Raw genomic sequence first — 19013 nt, forward strand, 5'->3', positions numbered from 1 at the left:
GGTGTGTGCAGCCAGAGACTGTGGCTGGTGAGCCATGTACATATCTATGCATCTTGGGAAATACTGCATCCCATCCTAGGATTAATAAAGATTAATTTAAACCTCTCCCAGCCATGGGTGCTCACCGCATCAGAAACTCCCCAGAACTTTGTACGTGTGCACGTGTGTGTGTGTGCATGTACACATGCAGGCATGTATGTGTGCATGCACGTGGCGAGAGAGACTGCTGAGCTTCCGGTGCTTTCCGTCCACCTCCCACAACCAGTCCATACCCTTTGCCCACCCACTACCCCACCCATCCTTCCCCCAACACTCTTGCTCCCCAATCCCTCCCTGCCTGCGAGGCCCATTATCCACTCATCCCTCCCCCTGCCACTCCTCTTTCTCCCTGCTGCCGCTTTCCATCCACCCACCCATCATTACACCATCCCCTGCTTTCCCAATAAGGCTTTTTTTTGTTCTCTGGCTAGAAGACACTTTGATTTATTGTTCATTTTTGTTAATCTCTTCTTCGTTTTGGCAAATAGAGAACTCGGCGAAGGCGGTGCTGGCCCCTTCCAAGGCTCCCAGGTCTCTATGTACAGGCAGGGCCTGGCCAGCCCCCACCCTTCTCTGCTGAGTCGGCCCAGACCCACCCCACAGAGCAGCACCAAGATCCACGTCTAACCTGGGGGATTCACTCAGACTCACCTCTTGTTCCAGATGCAGGAAGGTGGTGGGAGACCATGACCGGAGGGGAGTGGGAGAGGGGACGGGATAGGCCCTGGGACCGGCAGCGGGTGGCCCCACCACGAACCCCGGGTTAGGATTATAGGCCCCTGCTTGCCCTCCCCTTTCCCTCCTCCGACCCCCAAACTTAGTCCCTCCAGCTCACAGTGGCAAACTATCAGGGCGGATTGCCCTGTCATTTAGCAACCTGCTCTCAACATGCTCCAGGAACATGTCTTCCACGATGCTCCCCCCAGTATACCGCTTCCCCTGCCCAAGCCAGCATTGCACATCCACAGTACACCAGGGTGGGCCAGACACTCCTATATAACTTCATTATCAGCACGCTGCTCCCAGTATGACTCAGAGACAACCAGTCCATGGCCAGCAGAGTCCTTCAGCACAAGCCCCATAGAAGCTATTGGTCTGCAGGATGCTCCCAGTATAAACCACTGAGCACCAGGGCACTGCCAGTAGAAATCAGTGACCTCCAGTCTGCTCCCTAGTATAGCCCAGTAATTTTTTTTTTTAGTCTTTAAAAAAAGAAGAAAGAAATCAACCCATACTGTACCGTCATACCTCCCCCATATCCCAGTGTCAGCCCTGGGCTGAGGTGCCCCCCACCCCCACAGTTGCACTGCCAGGGGTGGGGGAGCTGCCTTAGACCCCATCAACTCCCCTCTGGGTTTATCTCCTGCTGGCCAGTAGGAGGCACTCTGTCCTTTTTGTGAAGTCAGGGGTAGGGGCACTTTCCCTCTGGCATAGGGTCCCCCACTTTGCCCCCATTAGACAGAGTTTGGCACCAAGAAGATGAAGGAGAGTGGCAGTGGGGGCAGGGGTGCTATTTTCCTAGGGCTGGTTTTGCTTGGGGGGGGCATGGGGAGTGGTGTTCCCCCACTGCTGATGAATTTATTGGGATCCTTGAGAGACAAAGGGTTAAACCACTGGTGGAGATGCCGACTGGACAATGGGATGGCAAAAGTGCCGGGCTCTGTCTCCTTTCCCTTCCCACGGGGCCCTGGAGGGTGCGGGGTCATTACTTCCAACCCAGCCCAGGATGGGAGTCACGAAGGGTCTTCAGCCCCCCCAGCCCTATGGGTGCACATGGGGCTGAGGTTCCCACACTGGTGCTGAGGAGTAAGGGGAGGGTCCAATCTCAACTCCTGACCCCCCTTCCCCCTCCCCACCCACCCCACAAAGCTACCCCGAGATTAGGTTTGGCACAAGACAGACTATCAATGGCAGGTGGGGGTGGAGATGTGAACTGTGGGAGCAGGGCCCCCAGGGATACATTCAGCAGCATGAGTCCTCCCCACCCCACTGCAAGCTGGTTTTGCCTCCTCCCACATCTGAGTCACAGTAAAAAAAACATAATTGTCCAGAGCAGCCAGTCCCATGGGTACTGAAAGATCTGTGCCAGGGGCAGTTGGATGCCCCGGTCCCCTGGGACATGTCCCAGCCTTTTCAGTCTCTGTTTCAGAGCCAGCCCCCTGTGGCTCAGCGATGATGTGTCCTTTGGGGGTGAGTCCAGCCCCTGGATGGGACATGTACCCCCACATAACATGCCTGGCACATGCGTGTTGCCGCTCCCTGCTACAGACGGTCACGGCTGGGCTGAGGGGAGCCCTGTGGTGCAATGGGGGGACCCCATCTCAGTTTTCAATTGGGTCTGGAAGAGAAGGAAGGAGGAGGGGATGTCAGCCTGGTGCCCTCTCCCCTGACCAAGTCTGGCCTCCCCATGCTGTCATCATGCCCTGCCAGGATTAGAACCACAAGCCCAGATAACCTATATCCTTCCCCCAACACCCCTACCCCTTAATCAGCCTCCTGGGCTCAGCCAGTCCAGTGTCCCCCTCCAGCTCCCCCAGACTGGACCCATGGATTCCCCCATTCCAGAAGTGGCTCCCCATCTTGGATCAGACCATGCGCCCCCCTCCCCTGCCTCTCCCCCCGCACCCCAGGTCAGCCCAATGGGCCCCAACACTGCAACCTCACTCACTGGCTGTGGCCGCCAACTCGGCCTCATGGGGGGGGAGGTGGGGCTCAAGGGCTGGGGAGACAGTGAAGCGGGAGAAGCGCAGGGCATCCATGATGCTGGGCTCGGCCCCCTTGGCTGGGAGTAATGAGGGGGGTGGCATGGGTGAGGGCAGCGTGCCTGGGTCCGTCACCATGGAGACAAAGGATGGGTTCTGGGCCATCAACGGGAAGTCATCATCCCACTCAAAGCTGCCACCTGCCGGGGGGACAAAGGGGAGAAAGGGTGTGAAAATGGGGAGGGATGGCCCCACCCCATTGCTCAGAATAACCCTGACCCCACCCCATTGGTCAGAATGGCTCTGCCCTTGGCCCAATAGTCAGCATCTCCCCTATGCCATGCACCCATGAGTCACTGCCCTCACCCCATTGGTCAGCATGGCCCTTTCCTCCACCCCACTGGTCAGCATAATCCCATCCCCACTCATCCAGCAGACCAGGTCCCCCTGCCCCATTTTCTTTCCCCATTGGTCAGTGCACACTGGCCCCTACCTCAACCATATTGGTCAGTTTGGCCCTGTGCCTACATGAATCCCAGCCTCATTGGGCAGTACAGGTGGGGCCAAGAATGAGCTCATCCTGTAACCCATGACATTCCCCCCACCCACCGCCCACCTCCTCCTTTGCCAAGTTGTGCTCAGCTCCATATCCCCCAACTCCACAGGGAAGGGAGAGTCACAGCCACACGTAGCGGCTGCATGCAAATTGCTGTTTGTGAATATGCAAATAAGACCACGTGAATAATTTGCGTACTCCCACACCCAGCCTTGTCCCCTGCCCCCAGCCTGCCCGGCAGCTCACTGAAGCCATCAGCAGGTGAGAAGGCATCAAGACCCGGCTCCCCGGCGGTGCCTGGCGTAATACTGTTGGCGCCATCACTCTCTGGGGCACTCTGGGAGCTCAGTTCATTGGTTGGCGTCTCCTGGACAGAGGATAGTGGGAATCAGCACACTATGGCCCCTCCCTTCTTTGCTGGCTCCTTCCCATTCTTTGTTCCCTGCTCTCTCACTAGGTGCTGCCACACCCCACTGACCCTGCCCCCAGCTCCCGGCCCTGCCCCACTCACCAGGTTGAACTGGTAGGTCATGACACCATCACCCTTGTACTGGTGGTCCAATTTGGCAGACCCACTCCCTCCCCTGGCCCTGACTCCACCCCTCCGGCCCCGCCGCTACTTGCCTGATCAAACAGATAGACAGTGACGTCATCAAAGAAGGACACCATCTTGCGCTTACGGTCCAGCTCCGCGGCCTCCTCGGCCGAGCGCGGTGACTTGAGGAGGCCGCGCAAGTTGCGCCCGTCGTCCAATTCGCTGACCACGATGGGGACGCCCACGCCCCCCAGAACCTCCTCGTCCACCTCCTCCTCCTCCTCGCCCAGCCCCAGGGCCTCCCGCGGGCCCCCCTCCTGCTCCTCCTCCACCGGGAGCCCCCTGCAGCCCTCCTTGGCCCCCTCCCAGAAGGGCTTCCGCCCCCCTGGGCTGGGGAAGGGCTGCAGGGTCAGAGGGGGCAGCGAGAGGGACAGGCGGGACACCTTGGCTGCAGGGGAAGGTCAAAGGTCAGGGGGTCAAAGACAAGAGGGCAGTGGAGGCATCAGAAGTAAAGGGTCAGGGTTACCAGGTCAAGACCAAGGGTCAAGGGACACAGGCCAGAGCAGTTAGGGTCAAAGGTCAAACAGGAGGTAAAGGTCAAGGGATGTGAATTAAGACACAGCAATGAAAGGTCAAAGGTCATGGGGCAAACAGCCCCCATCCCCTCCCTCTCCAATTACACACCCTGAGCTGAGCAGCCCCAGCATCACACTTGCCCCAGAGCATTCTGGGAGCATGGCTCTCACAATACACTACACTGGCCAGGCCTGCAGCTCGAGGATCCCACAGCAGCCTGGCAGGCAGCCTGGTGCCCACCCCTGGCTCCTCTCCCCTCCCCTAAAGGAGCTCCCCCACCACATATTGGACAACCCACCCTAGTCCAGCCCCGACAACATCCCCCTTCCTGCCGCGCCTGCTGGTGGCTCCTACCCTTGATGTCCAAGCTGCCTTGATTCACGGTTGGGCTGAAGTCCAGGTGCAGCCGGGGCTGCTGAGACACCTTGCTGCCCTCCTCGGGGACTGGTGCCGGGGCCTCCTTGTTCTGCTCCAGCAATGCCTGGCTGTCCGGGCGCATCTCCTTGCTCTCCGGTCCCTCCTGCTCTGCAGGCTGCCCGTCGACCTCCTCTATGCCACCCTCCCCCTCCTGCTTTTCCTCCTCCACCTCCTCTTCCTCCTTGCCCAGTGGCAGGTGGCTGCCTGGGGCCTCTCCATCGTTTCCAGCCACCACCTCCTCCTCTTTCTCCTTGGCCTCCTTCAACCCCTGCTCTGGCGTCTTTGGCCCTTGCTCTGGCACCTTCAACTCCACCTCTGGCATCTTTGGCTCCACCTCTGGCTCCAGCACCCAGAGCTGGATCACAGCTTGGTCCTTCAGGACAGGGGTCCCAGACGCTGGGGTCCCCGGGGCCTCGCGGCCACTCAGCAAGTTCCGGGTGACATTCTCCCTCAGTGAGACCAGCAGCTGTTCCTTGCAGATTTGTACCACAAAGCCGTTCTCCATCTTGGCTGGTGGTTGGACTGGGGCCAGTGGCATGGCGGCATCGCTTTCTGGAGGCTCTTCTACGCCGAGCTCCTGCCCTCCCACCCTGGCCTTGGCCTCCTGCCTCCCCACTGGGGCCCCCCACTCCATCTCGCCGTCTGAGAAATAGGCTGAGTCCCGATGGGGAGTGGTCAGGCCCAGCTCCCTCCCTGCTGCCTCCTCCTCGGTGCTCGGTGCCTCCTCCGACAGCGTCAGGTCGCTGGTGGATTCCGAGATGGGCGTGGGCGGCAGGTGGGTCGTGCCGTCTTTGCCGCCTGCCTCGCCTTCTTCGTCCTCGTCCCCGTGCCGCTCCTCGGCCTCCTTGAAGATGAACTCGGGGGAGAAGGTGCTCTCCGTCTCGTAGCCGCTGTCGCCGAACTTCTGACCCGGTGAGGAGTAATGGGAGGCCGGGCTGCAAACATCTGATGAGCTGGTGTTGGAGGGGATGTCCAGGGAGTCCACTGAGTCCAGTGTGCCCCTCTGCCGCCCCGGTGGGGCCTGACTGAGGCCCAGCGCATCTGGGCTGGGTGCAAAGCCTTCTGCGGCCTCGGGCAGGATGGCGATGGTTTCCTCTTCGGCGCTCTCCGCCAGTGTGGACAGCGGTGGGATCTCCACTGGGACAATGACGCTGCAGCATCCGACGGCCATGCCGGGGAAAGGGGACCCTGGCAGCCTCCCTGTCTCCTGGGGCGCTGGCCCCTTGCCCCGCTTGGGGTAGTCCTGGAGGTCGTAGCTCTTCACCGCCGTCCCCATCAGCGGGTCGTAGAACTCCAAGGAAGGGGGCAGAGCCTTGGCGGGAGGGGGCGGGACCAGTAGAGTGGCCCCGCCCACACCGGGGAAACCCTCGCCAGCCCCGCCCATGCTGGGAAAACCCTCCCCACCCTGGAAGTCCTTGGAGGGTAGAATGGGGCAGTCGGAGAGTGACCCCCGCTCCACCTTGAGTGAGGAGTCGTCCTCGGTGCCGTAGCTGTCGCGGTGAGGCCGGTGGATGCCAGGGTGGTTGCTCCAGCCACTCACCACCTCCGCTCGGGCTACGGCACAAGTGCAATGTGACTGGGCACCCCGGCTGCAGAGAGGACAAGGAAGGAGGCTGCGGCGCCCGCCCCCACCACTGCTCCTGTCCTCCCCATCCGTGCTGCCACCTGAGCTCTGGTCTTCCATCAACGAGGGCTCCCGGTCCCAGGGGGGTGAGGAACGGTACTCGGCTGGGTCCCCTGCCAGTGTCTCCCCAGCACCCCTCTCTTCCAGCGTGTCTGAGTCCCAGCTCCGCTGCTGGTCCTCTAGCTCCCTGTAGACATGGAGCAGGGAATCTCCCAGAAAGACATCCCCCCCGCCACCCCCCGGCCCAGGGGGCGGCTCTGTCAGGGACGTCTCCTGGATCTCACCCGCCTCAGCCCGGAAGGGGTTGTTCCCGCGGCGGCCCAGCTCCTGCGATACAGATAGGAAAGGGTTGGTGCTGCCAGGAGCCCAGGTCTCTGGCCCCTCCTGCAGGAGAAGTGGGGCGTGGTGGTGGTGGTGATGGTGGTGGTGGTGCCGGGGAGGGTGTCGGGACAGCGGTGGGGTGCCCTGCCCAGCCTCGATGGGGTCCCAGTCTGAAGGGAACAGGGGCTCCAGTGGGGAGCCAGACACCCCATACTGGTGCTCATAGACAGGGCTGGGGGTGCAGACCGAGCGCTCTGGCCCATCATTGGCCCCATGCTCTTCCAGCCGGATGTAGTACTCGCTGCTAACTGAGGGGCTGCGGGCGCTGATGACAGGCACCACACTGGGCGTCTCAAGGGTCTGCCGTGCTGGAGCTTCATAGAAGGGGTTGGTGCCCGGCACAGCCAGTGCCCCATTGCTGGGTGGGTACTCCAGGCTGTGGGGTGGAGCAGCAGGGGTTGAGGAGGGGCCAGAGGCAGGGGCGCCCTTCCACCGCCCCAGCCGGGCCTTCTCCCACATGTACTCGAAGTTGAGGCCCCGGCTGCTCTCAGTGACGGTCAGGATATCATCCATGTCAGCCCCCTGAAATCCATCCAACAGTGGGTAGGCTGAGATCTCCTCTGAACGCTGACGGCGAGGAACCCCTGCTGGGGGAGAGGCCACAGGCGAGCGCTTAGGCTTCAAGGCGTTCCACCGCCACTCGAAGCTCTCCTCCGCCTGCTCATTGGAACGCTCTGTCAGCAGATACGTCAGCTGCAAGTGCAGCTCCTCCAATGTGGGCCGCTGCAGGGCTGGGAGCCAGCAGGACTGCATCACCTCATACCTGCAGGGAGAACAGGTGGGAAGAGGGGAAAGAACAGTCAGAGAACAGCTATCCCAAAATGGACAAAACAGTTGGCGGGAGAGGAACTCTCACAGAGACAGAGCAGGCAGAGAGAGACCAAAGAACAGCTAGAAAATAACAATTGGTAGTTGAGATAAGAACAGCCAGAGAGAGACAAACCTACAGTAAGAAAAGAGAGCTGTTCAGGCAGGAGAGAGAGAGACACTGCAAAACAGCTGGAAAATAACAACTGAAGGTAAACAGAGAAACAGTCAGAGAAAATAACCATTGAAGCAGAACAGTCAGAGAGAAACTGAGAAACAACCAGGAAATAACTGTGAAGGAGAGAACAGCCAGAGAAATTATCAGAAATGATAAGAATATATGGTAGACAGAACAGTCAGAAAAAGATGGAAGAACAGCCAGAAAATAGCAGCCAGTGGAAGAGAAAAAAACAGCTGGAAGTTATGGGCAGAGGTAAAGATGTACTGGTATTAAATGATCTTGGAATAAGCTGTTCTGATATAACTGTTATGTCTGTCCATGCCTAGACTGGAATAAGTAGAGCTAAACCCCTCTTTAAGCTGATTTTGTTTAAACCTGTTTTGCTTGCCTGTAGGAGCAAACAGACATAACAGTTGAATTGGAACAGCTCATGCACATTCCTAAGTGGCAAATTCCCCTCCCTTTTAAAATTGTTTAAAGTTACATCCAAGAATTGCACAATCAAGGAAGAGAGCTGTAGAAAGAGAAGTCAGAAAGTAAAAAGACAACAGATGGAATATAACACCCAGAAACAGGCAGAAAAACAGCGGGGAAATCATAGCTGGAGACAGAGAGAGAGAGAACAATCAGAAAACAGCCACAGTGGCAGAACAACCAGAAAGAAACCGAAGAGGCAAAATATAAAGAGGCAGAAAACAGCCAAAAAATAGTAGCTGGAGGGAGACAGAGGAACAGATGGAGATGACAGCTGTAGATACAGAAGAACTGCCAGAAAAAACAGCTGTGGAGACAGAGGAACAGTCAGAGACACAACAACAGTCAGAAAACAACAGCAAGAGAAATATGTGGGAAGTAGGAAGAGAAAAGCTGGAGAAAGAGATGGGCTAAAGACAGAGATGAGGCCAGTCAGGACACACCCAGAGGAGGTGCCCCTTTCCATCTGGTGGTTCTCAGTCTGTGGGGATGCCTATACTAGGATAAGGTGATGGCCCTGCCAAACAGGACACTCACCCAGTTTGACCTGCTGGAGACCTCGTACTGGGACTCTCGGCCCCAGAGAGCTGAGGGGCAGGCCCCTAACTCACCAGTAGTCAGAGTAGGGCAGCTTGAGGCGGGGCTTGGCCAGTTTCATCTGCTGCTCCTTGATGACAAAGGTCAGAACCTCCTCGTCAGAGAGGTGCCGGTAGGGTTGGCTGCCGAACTCAAACAGCTCCCAGATCGTCACCCCCAGGGACCTGTGGGGAACCAGGTCACAGAACTACTGGTTACTGCCCAGAACTGAGATGCAGCTGCCGCTAGAGTAGGGCACACTGGGGGGTGGTTCATTCTGGGTCCCCACACCCAGCACTGAAATGCGGCTGCCTCTGAGCGAGCACATGGTGGCTGTATAACAGCATCATTGAGCAGGATGCGGGTGCTGTCAGAAGCTCTGGGACTGAGATACCAGGCACCCACACATGCTTCCCCTCAGCTTTCTCTGACAGCAGCTGCTTTCCCCTTCCCTAGGACAGCCTCAGCCAATCTCTGCAGGAAAGGGAGGCCCACCAGGCCAGAGGTGGTAGGGTGGGTGTAGGCCTCACCAGACGTTACTCTCCTTGCTCTGATCCACCACCATGAGGGTCCCATGAGTCTCGTCCAGGAGCTCAGGGGCCACCCAGCGCAAGGGGATCCACAGCCGGTCGGGGGTGATGTAATAATCCTCCTGAAAGCATGAAGGGGCAGGGTTAGCACTGGGCAGGAGCCCACCATGGAACCAGCTACTGCCCCTGCCCCAGGCTCTTACCCGGTAGTTGTTGTGTGAGAGGCCATAGTCCCCCACACGCACAGTGAGGTCGGAGGTTAGCAGGCAGTTCCGGAGCGCCAGGTCACTGGAAAGGGCAAAGGGAGCACCTGGTTAGCAGCACCCAGAGACTCTCTCTCCACCCCAGGAACCCTCGGTGTCACACCCTCCCCGAACACAGACACCACCCAGGGCTGACCCACCAGACCCCGGGGTGGAACCCAGGCATCCTGCCCCTAACAGCATGGCTCACCTGTGGATGTAGTTGTTCTTGTGCAGATGCATGAGCCCCAGGGTGATCTCATAGGCCATGCGCTGCAATGTGCCCAGGTCACGGGTCAGCAGGTCAGGGGTCAGCCCATCCCCCTTCTGCTGTGCCCGCAGGTACCGCTTCAGATCACCCTGTGGGGAGGAAGCACCAGGAGAGGGGATGAGGAGGACAGGGCCCAGGGCACCTGTGGAGCAACAACCTCCCCCAACCCAGAGAACCAGGAGTGACCCCTTGGGGACTCCCCACCCAGCACCATGGGGCTATGACATAACAGCTGGGCAGAGCTCCCTGCCACCAGCAGAGATCACCCTCACATGAAGCCCAAGAGGCCTCCCTGAGACTGGCCATGCAGCAAAGTACGTGCATGTGCCTGCATGCACCTCCAAAGCGCACATATACACTCACAGCCATGCCCAACCACACACACACACACACACACACGTCAGCTCCACACAAACACCCACATGCACACAAATAACCTTGTCTTGACATCAATCACACCTGTATACAAACATGTGTGCACACAAGTGCACTCTACTCCCACCCCCAAACACACACGTACACAACCACTTATACACATGCACAGCCAGGCCCGCAAGCACGCCCTCACCCAACCATCTACCCTCATACATATCAGCTTCTTCCCACAAAAATGCACACACACACAAGTGTTTGCACCCAGTTCCCTCCATGCCCATGCATGCACCCACCCAAATATTCACAGACACACGTTCATCCACACTCACAAACAAGCCAGTCACCCCTTCACCCCCATCACATATAGCCATGGACACGCCTTCATCCATGATTTTGGCAAAAATCTTGTTGGTCTAATAAAAGATATCACCTCTACCATGAGCCCTGATTGCTTAACACAGTGGGGCAGCTCTGATTCCATCCACCCGGGGCCACTGGTTCTCTTGTACACACACATATAGTAAACACACATGTACACAGGTGCATGAGTGCACGCAGGCACACACATGCACACAGAAACACACGCACACACACAAACGCTCACCAGCTGGCAGAACTCCATGATGAGCAGGAAGGGGATGGTCTCCGTACACAGCCCCAAACACTGCAGGATGTTCGGATGCTGGAGGCTTCTTAAAACCAAGGGCAGGAGACAGGGAGGGGAGAAGAACTGAGAACACTGTTATTTCCCCTGACCACGGCAGGCTCCGGATGCCTGGGTTCTGCTTCAGCTCTAAGAGAGGAGTAGAGTCTAGTGGCTTAGAGCAGGAGTGGGCTGGGAGCCAGGACTCCCGAGTTCTCTCCTTGCTCTGACATGACTCACCACATGACCCTGGGATCCAGCAGGTCCCCTTCTCCCTGTGACTCAGTTTCCCAGTTATGGGCACAGGGCAAAAAATTGCCATGTCTCTTGGGGTCAGGAGGGTTATTTAATGAGCCCCTGGAAAAAACCCTTTGGGACCCCAGACATTGGGGAAGGGATCCTGAACACTGAGCCCCAAACCCCACCTTTGTGCCTGCTACCCACAAAGACAGGAGACCCAGCCCCTTCTCAAAGGAACAATATGGAGGCGTTCTGTAATTTGCTACTGGAGTAAGAGGGATTGGGGTGGATCAGCTGTGGGGGTTTCTCTCCACAGCATCATGAGAGGCATACTGAGCCTCTTCAGATCTTACATAGTAAGGTCATCTCTGACTGTAGCCCAGTCCTAAGATGCAGCCATCTCTGGAGTGGGGCCCATCGGAGGCTGGTTATACATGGACCCCTTGCCTCGCATTGAGATGCAGCCATCTCTGGGGTGGGGCACATCAGGGGCTGTTTATACAGGGATACTGTGTCCATCACTAGGATGAGGCTCTACCCCCAATTACCGATAAGGTTGGGCTTCAGCCAGGAACTTCCTCTGCTCCAGCGGCCCCGCACTGACCCGCAGCTCCTTCACCACCACTTGGGCTGGGGTGAAGTCCGAGAAGATTTCTCCAAGGATTACCTAGAACACAGAGCAGACCCCAGTGTGACCCAACAGGGTCTGCCTCCCAGATTATGGGGGTGGGGGGTGGGCCTAGGTCTCATTCAGCCCGAAGGAGCTGGGAGGCAGGTGCTGGTTAACAACCCCTGATGATGGTTGAGGAAATAGGCATACAGGAACAGGGCTGAGGCCCAGCAAGGTCATTTCACTGATGCCTCCATAAATGTGGTGTCAGTTGGCAAGGGCTCCCATTCCATGGGCCAGTTCATCCCCCCCTGCCCCGTGGCCAGATTGGGGCCAGGAGGAGAAAGGTCTCTACCCCATTTCCCACCCCCTGAACCAACCTGTTCCTAGCCCCAAGGCTAAACTGAAGCAGGAGCCCCCTGGCAGTGAGACTCACATAGGCTGGGGCCCCAGATGGGGAGGGGGTGAAGAGACCCTGCTCACCTTCCCAAACCAGCCATTGCCAATCTCCTGCAGGTAGCTGAGGTGTTGACGGCTCAAACCCAAATTCTTTACCAGATCTGGAAGAGAGGGCGACAGAGTGAGCCAGGGGTTGAAAGCTGCCAAGCCTCTCTACAAGAGAAAGGGGCTCCAAGGGTGCACCACAGCCTGCCAGCAGCTGGTGTTGCTTCCCAGGATGGATCCAGAATGTAGGCTGCAGAATCACTGACACCCCATTGGCTCATCTGAACTAACCAAATGTTCCATTCCACGCTGAATAGCAATAGGATCATCCAGAACCACCTCTCCAGAGTCACTGCATCCCCTATTCAGTGGTCTAGAACACTGCTCCCATCATAGTCCCGGCCTCACGAGCTAGCCAAACCATGACCTCCAGCATGGCTTTGCCTGCACTAGGTGATGTAAAACCATTCTGGTCTTGACTGATCTTTCTTGAGATGCTGCATCAACCCTGGCTGGTCTGGAACATGATCCCTAGGAGGACATCACCCCCTTATCCAATCTGGAACCAACCTAAACTCAAAGGGAGTTGGGGCCACAGTTTGTAGCCTAGTCAGCTAGCAATGGGCCTCTGATTCTAAATTGTACATGTGGTAATGAATGGGTCTGGTATAAGGATAAGCAATCAGCAACAGACAGTGCTGTTACATGGTGATGGAAGGCTATGGGTTCAGGTTAATCAATGGGTGATGAGATGATCTGGTTCTAGACAAGTCAGTGGATGTTGGGACAGCTCCAGTCCAAAGCTACTCAACTGGCAATGGAGAGCTCAGGTTATAAGCCAGTCACTGAGGCTCTGAACTTGCTAGAGGCACTGCTTTGACATGGCTGAGTCTGGAATGTGACCTCCAGAATGGCTTTTTCCACCTTATATTAGTCTAGAATGATATAGTTTGCAAACTTGCATTCTAGAGTCACTGCATCTACATTGGTTATTCTAGATGTGGTTTACCAGTGTCACTTTTTTCACGATAGCTAGTCTAGAACCTGCTGATCGGTGTATAGCACAAAATGAATGGTCACTACCCCCCCACTCCCCCATGACAGGATCAGAATCACTGGATCCTGAAAAGGGCTCTTGAATATGCTCTCCAATGCCACTGTTCCCCAAGGAGTCCCTTTGATTCGTCTAGTTTAGACCACCTAAATCATCAGTGGTTGCTCTAGGTCCTGACTTCTTGAGTCATTTTATCCATAGCAGTGTAACCACAAGCACAGTCACTCTACTCTCATTGCATTGTTTAGAAATTCATTTTTGGAGCCACTATATCCCAATCAGCTAGGCTGGGAACAGCTGACCCAAACAAGGTGTAGGGCCCGGGGCAAATCAGCCCATGTGGGGCCCCGTCCCCACTCCAATCCCATGTCCCCAGACCTGAAGAAGCTGCTGACGTCGGGGGGGGGGCAGGTAGCAAGTGGCTGGACTTGGCGCCACCACTCCGCCCAGCTCCGCGGGGCCCCACAAAGTGCAGGGCCCAGGGCGGTCACCCTGATTCGCCCCCACCTAGAGACGACCCTAGCTGGAAATATAGCCTATCCATCCTTCCCAGCTAAAGCAGAACCTTTGTGACTGGCCTACAACCAGAGCTCTCCACTGAGTACCTTGGGCGGGAGCTGTCTGGGCATCCTTTGATTTGTCTGGAACCAGATCATCTCATCACCCATTAACAAACCTGGACCCAGAGCTTTCCATCACCATGTGACAGCAGTGTCTGTTACTAATTAATTATCCTCAGATCAGACCCATTCCATCATGACCTGCACTGTGTAGAATCAGAGGCCCATTGCTAATTGACTAGACTACAACCAACGGCGTCAACAGCCTTTGACTAGCCTAGAACCAGAGACACATATCACCCTTTTACTAGGCCAAAACCAGAAGCACCCATCACCAGCTGACTAGCTCAGAACCAGAAGCACCCCAATTCCATTGATAGATCTAGAACCAGAGCTTCCCATTACCTACTGATTGCCTTACAACCAGAGAAGCCCTTATTAGACTCAAGGGCCACCTCAGAAAATGCTAGTTCTTAGTTTCCACTCATTTTTTGACTACAGAAAAGTAATAGAGCAAATTTTCTGTTGCAAAGAACTCAGAAAGACCCCAACAGGTCAGATTGCTTTTTGACACTATGAATTCCTATTAGCAATCTCTGAGTTTATCTTGTGAATCGTGCCAGCCCACCTAACATTGTATGGCACACTGCAACATCCTTGTAAATATCTCAAGGCACCCCAAGGTGCCACAGCTCCCTGGTTGAGAATCATTGCCCTAGAACATCCTTTCCAGACCCACTGTATCATCACTTCCTAGGCACAAATCAGCGGAGGGATGGTAGACATGGACTGGATCCTGCTAAGGTGTCCTCTTACCTGTCTTAAGTATCTGCTGGTTGGGAGGTGGGAGTGTGACCTCTGAGAGGGGCAGGATGTAGACGTCTGGGAGGGACTGAGAGGACGAGGTCTCCTCAGCGGGTGGCGTGTACTCCCCTGAATACTCCTCCCCATCTGGGTTCTCGAACTCCTGGAGGGCACAGAGAGGGTGGCAAGAGGCTAAGACTCTTACCACCAGCCCCCAACATCCTGTTTTGCCTGTATGCCACCTGAGCGAGGAATTGCAATCCCACAATGCCTTGCTTCTGGCTCTAGGGAGGCCAGTCTCATTCTAAAGGCCAGCATGTCCCACCACACCCTGTCTCTACACCTCCCACCTCCCCTCCTCCCAGCCCACCAAGCAGGAGCTGTCACCTCAGACATCCCTCACCTTGAACCCAACATCTCCCCGTTTGCAACACAAGCAGGTGAGGAGAAGGAAGATGAAGGCCAGGAGACCCGAACAGGAGATCAGGACCACGGCATAGGGAGGAGCCAGAGGGACCCGGCCCTGAGAGAGACCTGGGGGAGACAAAAGCAGCTGTTGGAAGCTATCCAGTGCCTCAGGCTCACTAGAGGCAGCACGGATGAATAGATTCAGCCACCTCTGAGCTGGGGGCTGTATGTACAGGGCCCCAGTACCGGGATGCAGCTACCTCTGGAGTGGGACATGGGGGTTGCTGATACAGGCACCCCACACCCAATGTGGAGATGCTATGCATATCTCCACATACACAGGCAGAGGGAGTTTAAAAGGATGGATAATTATGCATACAAATTAATGATGCGTCTTGATGTGACAGTGGACATATGGACACACAGGACTCCTGGGTTCTTTTCCTACTTTGCCAGCTCCTCGCTGTGTAACTTTGAGCAAATCCCCACCCCACGTACCAAAGTCACCACCTTGGGAACAGGCCCAGTCCCTGACCCAAACTCCCTGCCTAGGACCAGGGCCCAGACCCCATACCAGCCCCCTCCTCCACCAGGAGCTGAGCCTAACCCCCTCTGATGGACTTGGCGCCACCACTCCGCCCAGCTCCGCGGGGCCCCACAAAGTGCAGGGCCCAGGGCGGTCACCCTGATTCGCCCCCACCTAGAGACGACCCTAGCTGGAAATATAGCCTATCCATCCTTCCCAGCTAAAGCAGAACCTTTGTGACTGGCCTACAACCAGAGCTCTCCACTGAGTACCTTGGGCGGGAGCTGTCTGGGCATCCTTTGATTTGTCTGGAACCAGATCATCTCATCACCCATTAACAAACCTGGACCCAGAGCTTTCCATCACCATGTGACAGCAGTGTCTGTTACTAATTAATTATCCTCAGATCAGACCCATTCCATCATGACCTGCACTGTGTAGAATCAGAGGCCCATTGCTAATTGACTAGACTACAACCAACGGCGTCAACAGCCTTTGACTAGCCTAGAACCAGAGACACATATCACCCTTTTACTAGGCCAAAACCAGAAGCACCCATCACCAGCTGACTAGCTCAGAACCAGAAGCACCCCAATTCCATTGATAGATCTAGAACCAGAGCTTCCCATTACCTACTGATTGCCTTACAACCAGAGAAGCCCTTATTAGACTCAAGGGCCACCTCAGAAAATGCTAGTTCTTAGTTTCCACTCATTTTTTGACTACAGAAAAGTAATAGAGCAAATTTTCTGTTGCAAAGAACTCAGAAAGACCCCAACAGGTCAGATTGCTTTTTGACACTATGAATTCCTATTAGCAATCTCTGAGTTTATCTTGTGAATCGTGCCAGCCCACCTAACATTGTATGGCACACTGCAACATCCTTGTAAATATCTCAAGGCACCCCAAGGTGCCACAGCTCCCTGGTTGAGAATCATTGCCCTAGAACATCCTTTCCAGACCCACTGTATCATCACTTCCTAGGCACAAATCAGCGGAGGGATGGTAGACATGGACTGGATCCTGCTAAGGTGTCCTCTTACCTGTCTTAAGTATCTGCTGGTTGGGAGGTGGGAGTGTGACCTCTGAGAGGGGCAGGATGTAGACGTCTGGGAGGGACTGAGAGGACGAGGTCTCCTCAGCGGGTGGCGTGTACTCCCCTGAATACTCCTCCCCATCTGGGTTCTCGAACTCCTGGAGGGCACAGAGAGGGTGGCAAGAGGCTAAGACTCTTACCACCAGCCCCCAACATCCTGTTTTGCCTGTATGCCACCTGAGCGAGGAATTGCAATCCCACAATGCCTTGCTTCTGGCTCTAGGGAGGCCAGTCTCATTCTAAAGGCCAGCATGTCCCACCACACCCTGTCTCTACACCTCCCACCTCCCCTCCTCCCAGCCCACCAAGCAGGAGCTGTCACCTCAGACATCCCTCACCTTGAACCCAACATCTCCCCGTTTGCAACACAAGCAGGTGAGGAGAAGGAAGATGAAGGCCAGGAGACCCGAACAGGAGATCAGGACCACGGCATAGGGAGGAGCCAGAGGGACCCGGCCCTGAGAGAGACCTGGGGGAGACAAAAGCAGCTGTTGGAAGCTATCCAGTGCCTCAGGCTCACTAGAGGCAGCACGGATGAATAGATTCAGCCACCTCTGAGCTGGGGGCTGTATGTACAGGGCCCCAGTACCGGGATGCAGCTACCTCTGGAGTGGGACATGGGGGTTGCTGATACAGGCACCCCACACCCAATGTGGAGATGCTATGCATATCTCCACATACACAGGCAGAGGGAGTTTAAAAGGATGGATAATTATGCATACAAATTAATGATGCGTCTTGATGTGACAGTGGACATATGGACACACAGGACTCCTGGGTTCTTTTCCTACTTTGCCAGCTCCTCGCTGTGTAACTTTGAGCAAATCCCCACCCCACGTACCAAAGTCACCACCTTGGGAACAGGCCCAGTCCCTGACCCAAACTCCCTGCCTAGGACCAGGGCCCAGACCCCATACCAGCCCCCTCCTCCACCAGGAGCTGAGCCTAACCCCCTCTGAAATCACCTGCCAGAAACCAAGCCAAGACACCCCCCAAGCCTGCTTCTGGAGCCAGGCCTGGATGCCCCCAACTCCCAAGCCACAAATCAGGCCCAGACTTTATGGACTCACACCATGCCAAGCCTCCATTGATCAGATCTCCACCAGCATCCAGCCAGAGCCAGAAACCTACCAGTAACAGAGGCCATATCCCACCCCTTCAGTACCCATACACCCTTTTTAATGTTTCCCCCATTTCCCACCCTCCTGCAGCTACACAACCCCACTGGCTCTCAAGAGATCCAGGTCATCAGCCCCGTGCTGCCCACCCCCCAGGCCCCTCCACCCCTCAAGAGGCACACAAAGAAGTGACAGACTGGGGGGAGGTTGAAGGATTGGGCTCCCAAACAGGTGGTCAGGGAGGAAGCAACACCACTGAGGAGGGAAGGAAGGATGGAGAGGAGATATATGGCCAGAGGGAGCTCTACCCCCACAAATATGGACCCCCAAGGCCAAAGCCCCCCAATGCTCACCCTGGTCCACTGGCGCTGCAAGGGCTTTGTCCGGGTTGAAATACGACATAGACGCGGCCAGGAAGATGAGCGGCCCCTGCCTTAGCATCTTAAGGGGTGGGAAACCATCGATCGGGGGGAGCAGGGTGCTGGGGAGGGGGAGACGACTCAGGTCGAGGGAGGGAGAAGGGAGAAATAAATAAACACGGCAGAGAACCAGCTAGAAGAACGGGGGAGAGCAACGGAGGAGGGAGGGGGGCCGCTCGGTCAGCTGCACGCATCAGAAGGGCTGAAACCGCTCCAGGTCGAACGGGACCCCGGGGCCTCCTGGGCTGGCATCTCTGGGAATCTGTGGCTTTGCAAAGCTGGCTTCTCCCTGGTCCCCATCCAGAGGCATCTTCCTCTCCGCGTCCCTGTCACGGTGCTGAGGACAGGCAGGGGAGGAGGAGAAAAAAAATTACCAGCCGAGGGGGAGAGAAGGAGTCGTGGTCATAAAAATGTACATCTCTCTCTCCTTCTATGTGGCAACAATGGATGGGGGCTCTTCACATAAGAGGGGGAAGCCAAGGGGGGGAGGGGGGACCCAGGGCTAAAAAGAGGACGAGTGTCTGGGTTTTTTTCAATGGGGTGGAGGGTCGGGGAAGGGGGGGAAAAGGGAAAAGAAAAGAAAGAGAAAGCCCAATGGAAGGGAAGAAAGGAGGCTGGGTTATTGGGGATTCTCTTCTGGGGGTAGCAGGGCTGCTGGAATTGATGCTTCAAGGGTCCTCCCATTGGATAGACCCCCCCCAACCCCGCCGGCCTCACTGATTGGACTCCAGAGCTGTCAGTCAGGGCCTGAAGCCCAGAGAAGAAGGGAATGTGAAAGGCGGCGGGGCAGAGAGATGCAGAAGAT

The 19013-nt window shown here is 56.2% G+C and overlaps 1 protein-coding gene across 1 annotated transcript in view; it reads right to left on the reverse strand.

The window, feature by feature from the left end:
• Positions 1–24: 24 nt before the first annotated feature.
• The window catches only part of LMTK3 (lemur tyrosine kinase 3), a 23588-nt gene continuing 4599 nt past the window's right edge, over positions 25–19013 (reverse strand). The window contains exons 2-16 of the mRNA XM_025196916.1: positions 18143–18545; positions 17010–17140; positions 16619–16769; positions 12263–12339; positions 11718–11836; positions 10891–10978; positions 9852–10000; positions 9602–9686; positions 9399–9520; positions 8904–9053; positions 4763–7593; positions 3922–4280; positions 3544–3664; positions 2708–2941; positions 25–2377 (exon numbers count right to left, since the gene is read on the reverse strand). Coding sequence (XP_025052701.1) covers positions 2361–2377; positions 2708–2941; positions 3544–3664; positions 3922–4280; positions 4763–7593; positions 8904–9053; positions 9399–9520; positions 9602–9686; positions 9852–10000; positions 10891–10978; positions 11718–11836; positions 12263–12339; positions 16619–16769; positions 17010–17140; positions 18143–18230 — 4722 coding nt within the window. The 5' untranslated portion in view covers positions 18231–18545 and the 3' untranslated portion in view covers positions 25–2360. The remainder of the gene's footprint in view (positions 2378–2707; positions 2942–3543; positions 3665–3921; positions 4281–4762; positions 7594–8903; positions 9054–9398; positions 9521–9601; positions 9687–9851; positions 10001–10890; positions 10979–11717; positions 11837–12262; positions 12340–16618; positions 16770–17009; positions 17141–18142; positions 18546–19013) is intronic.

The sequence above is a fragment of the Alligator sinensis genome, unplaced genomic scaffold, assembly GCF_000455745.1.
Source record: "Alligator sinensis unplaced genomic scaffold, ASM45574v1 scaffold647_2, whole genome shotgun sequence".
NCBI lineage: Eukaryota > Metazoa > Chordata > Crocodylia > Alligatoridae > Alligator > Alligator sinensis.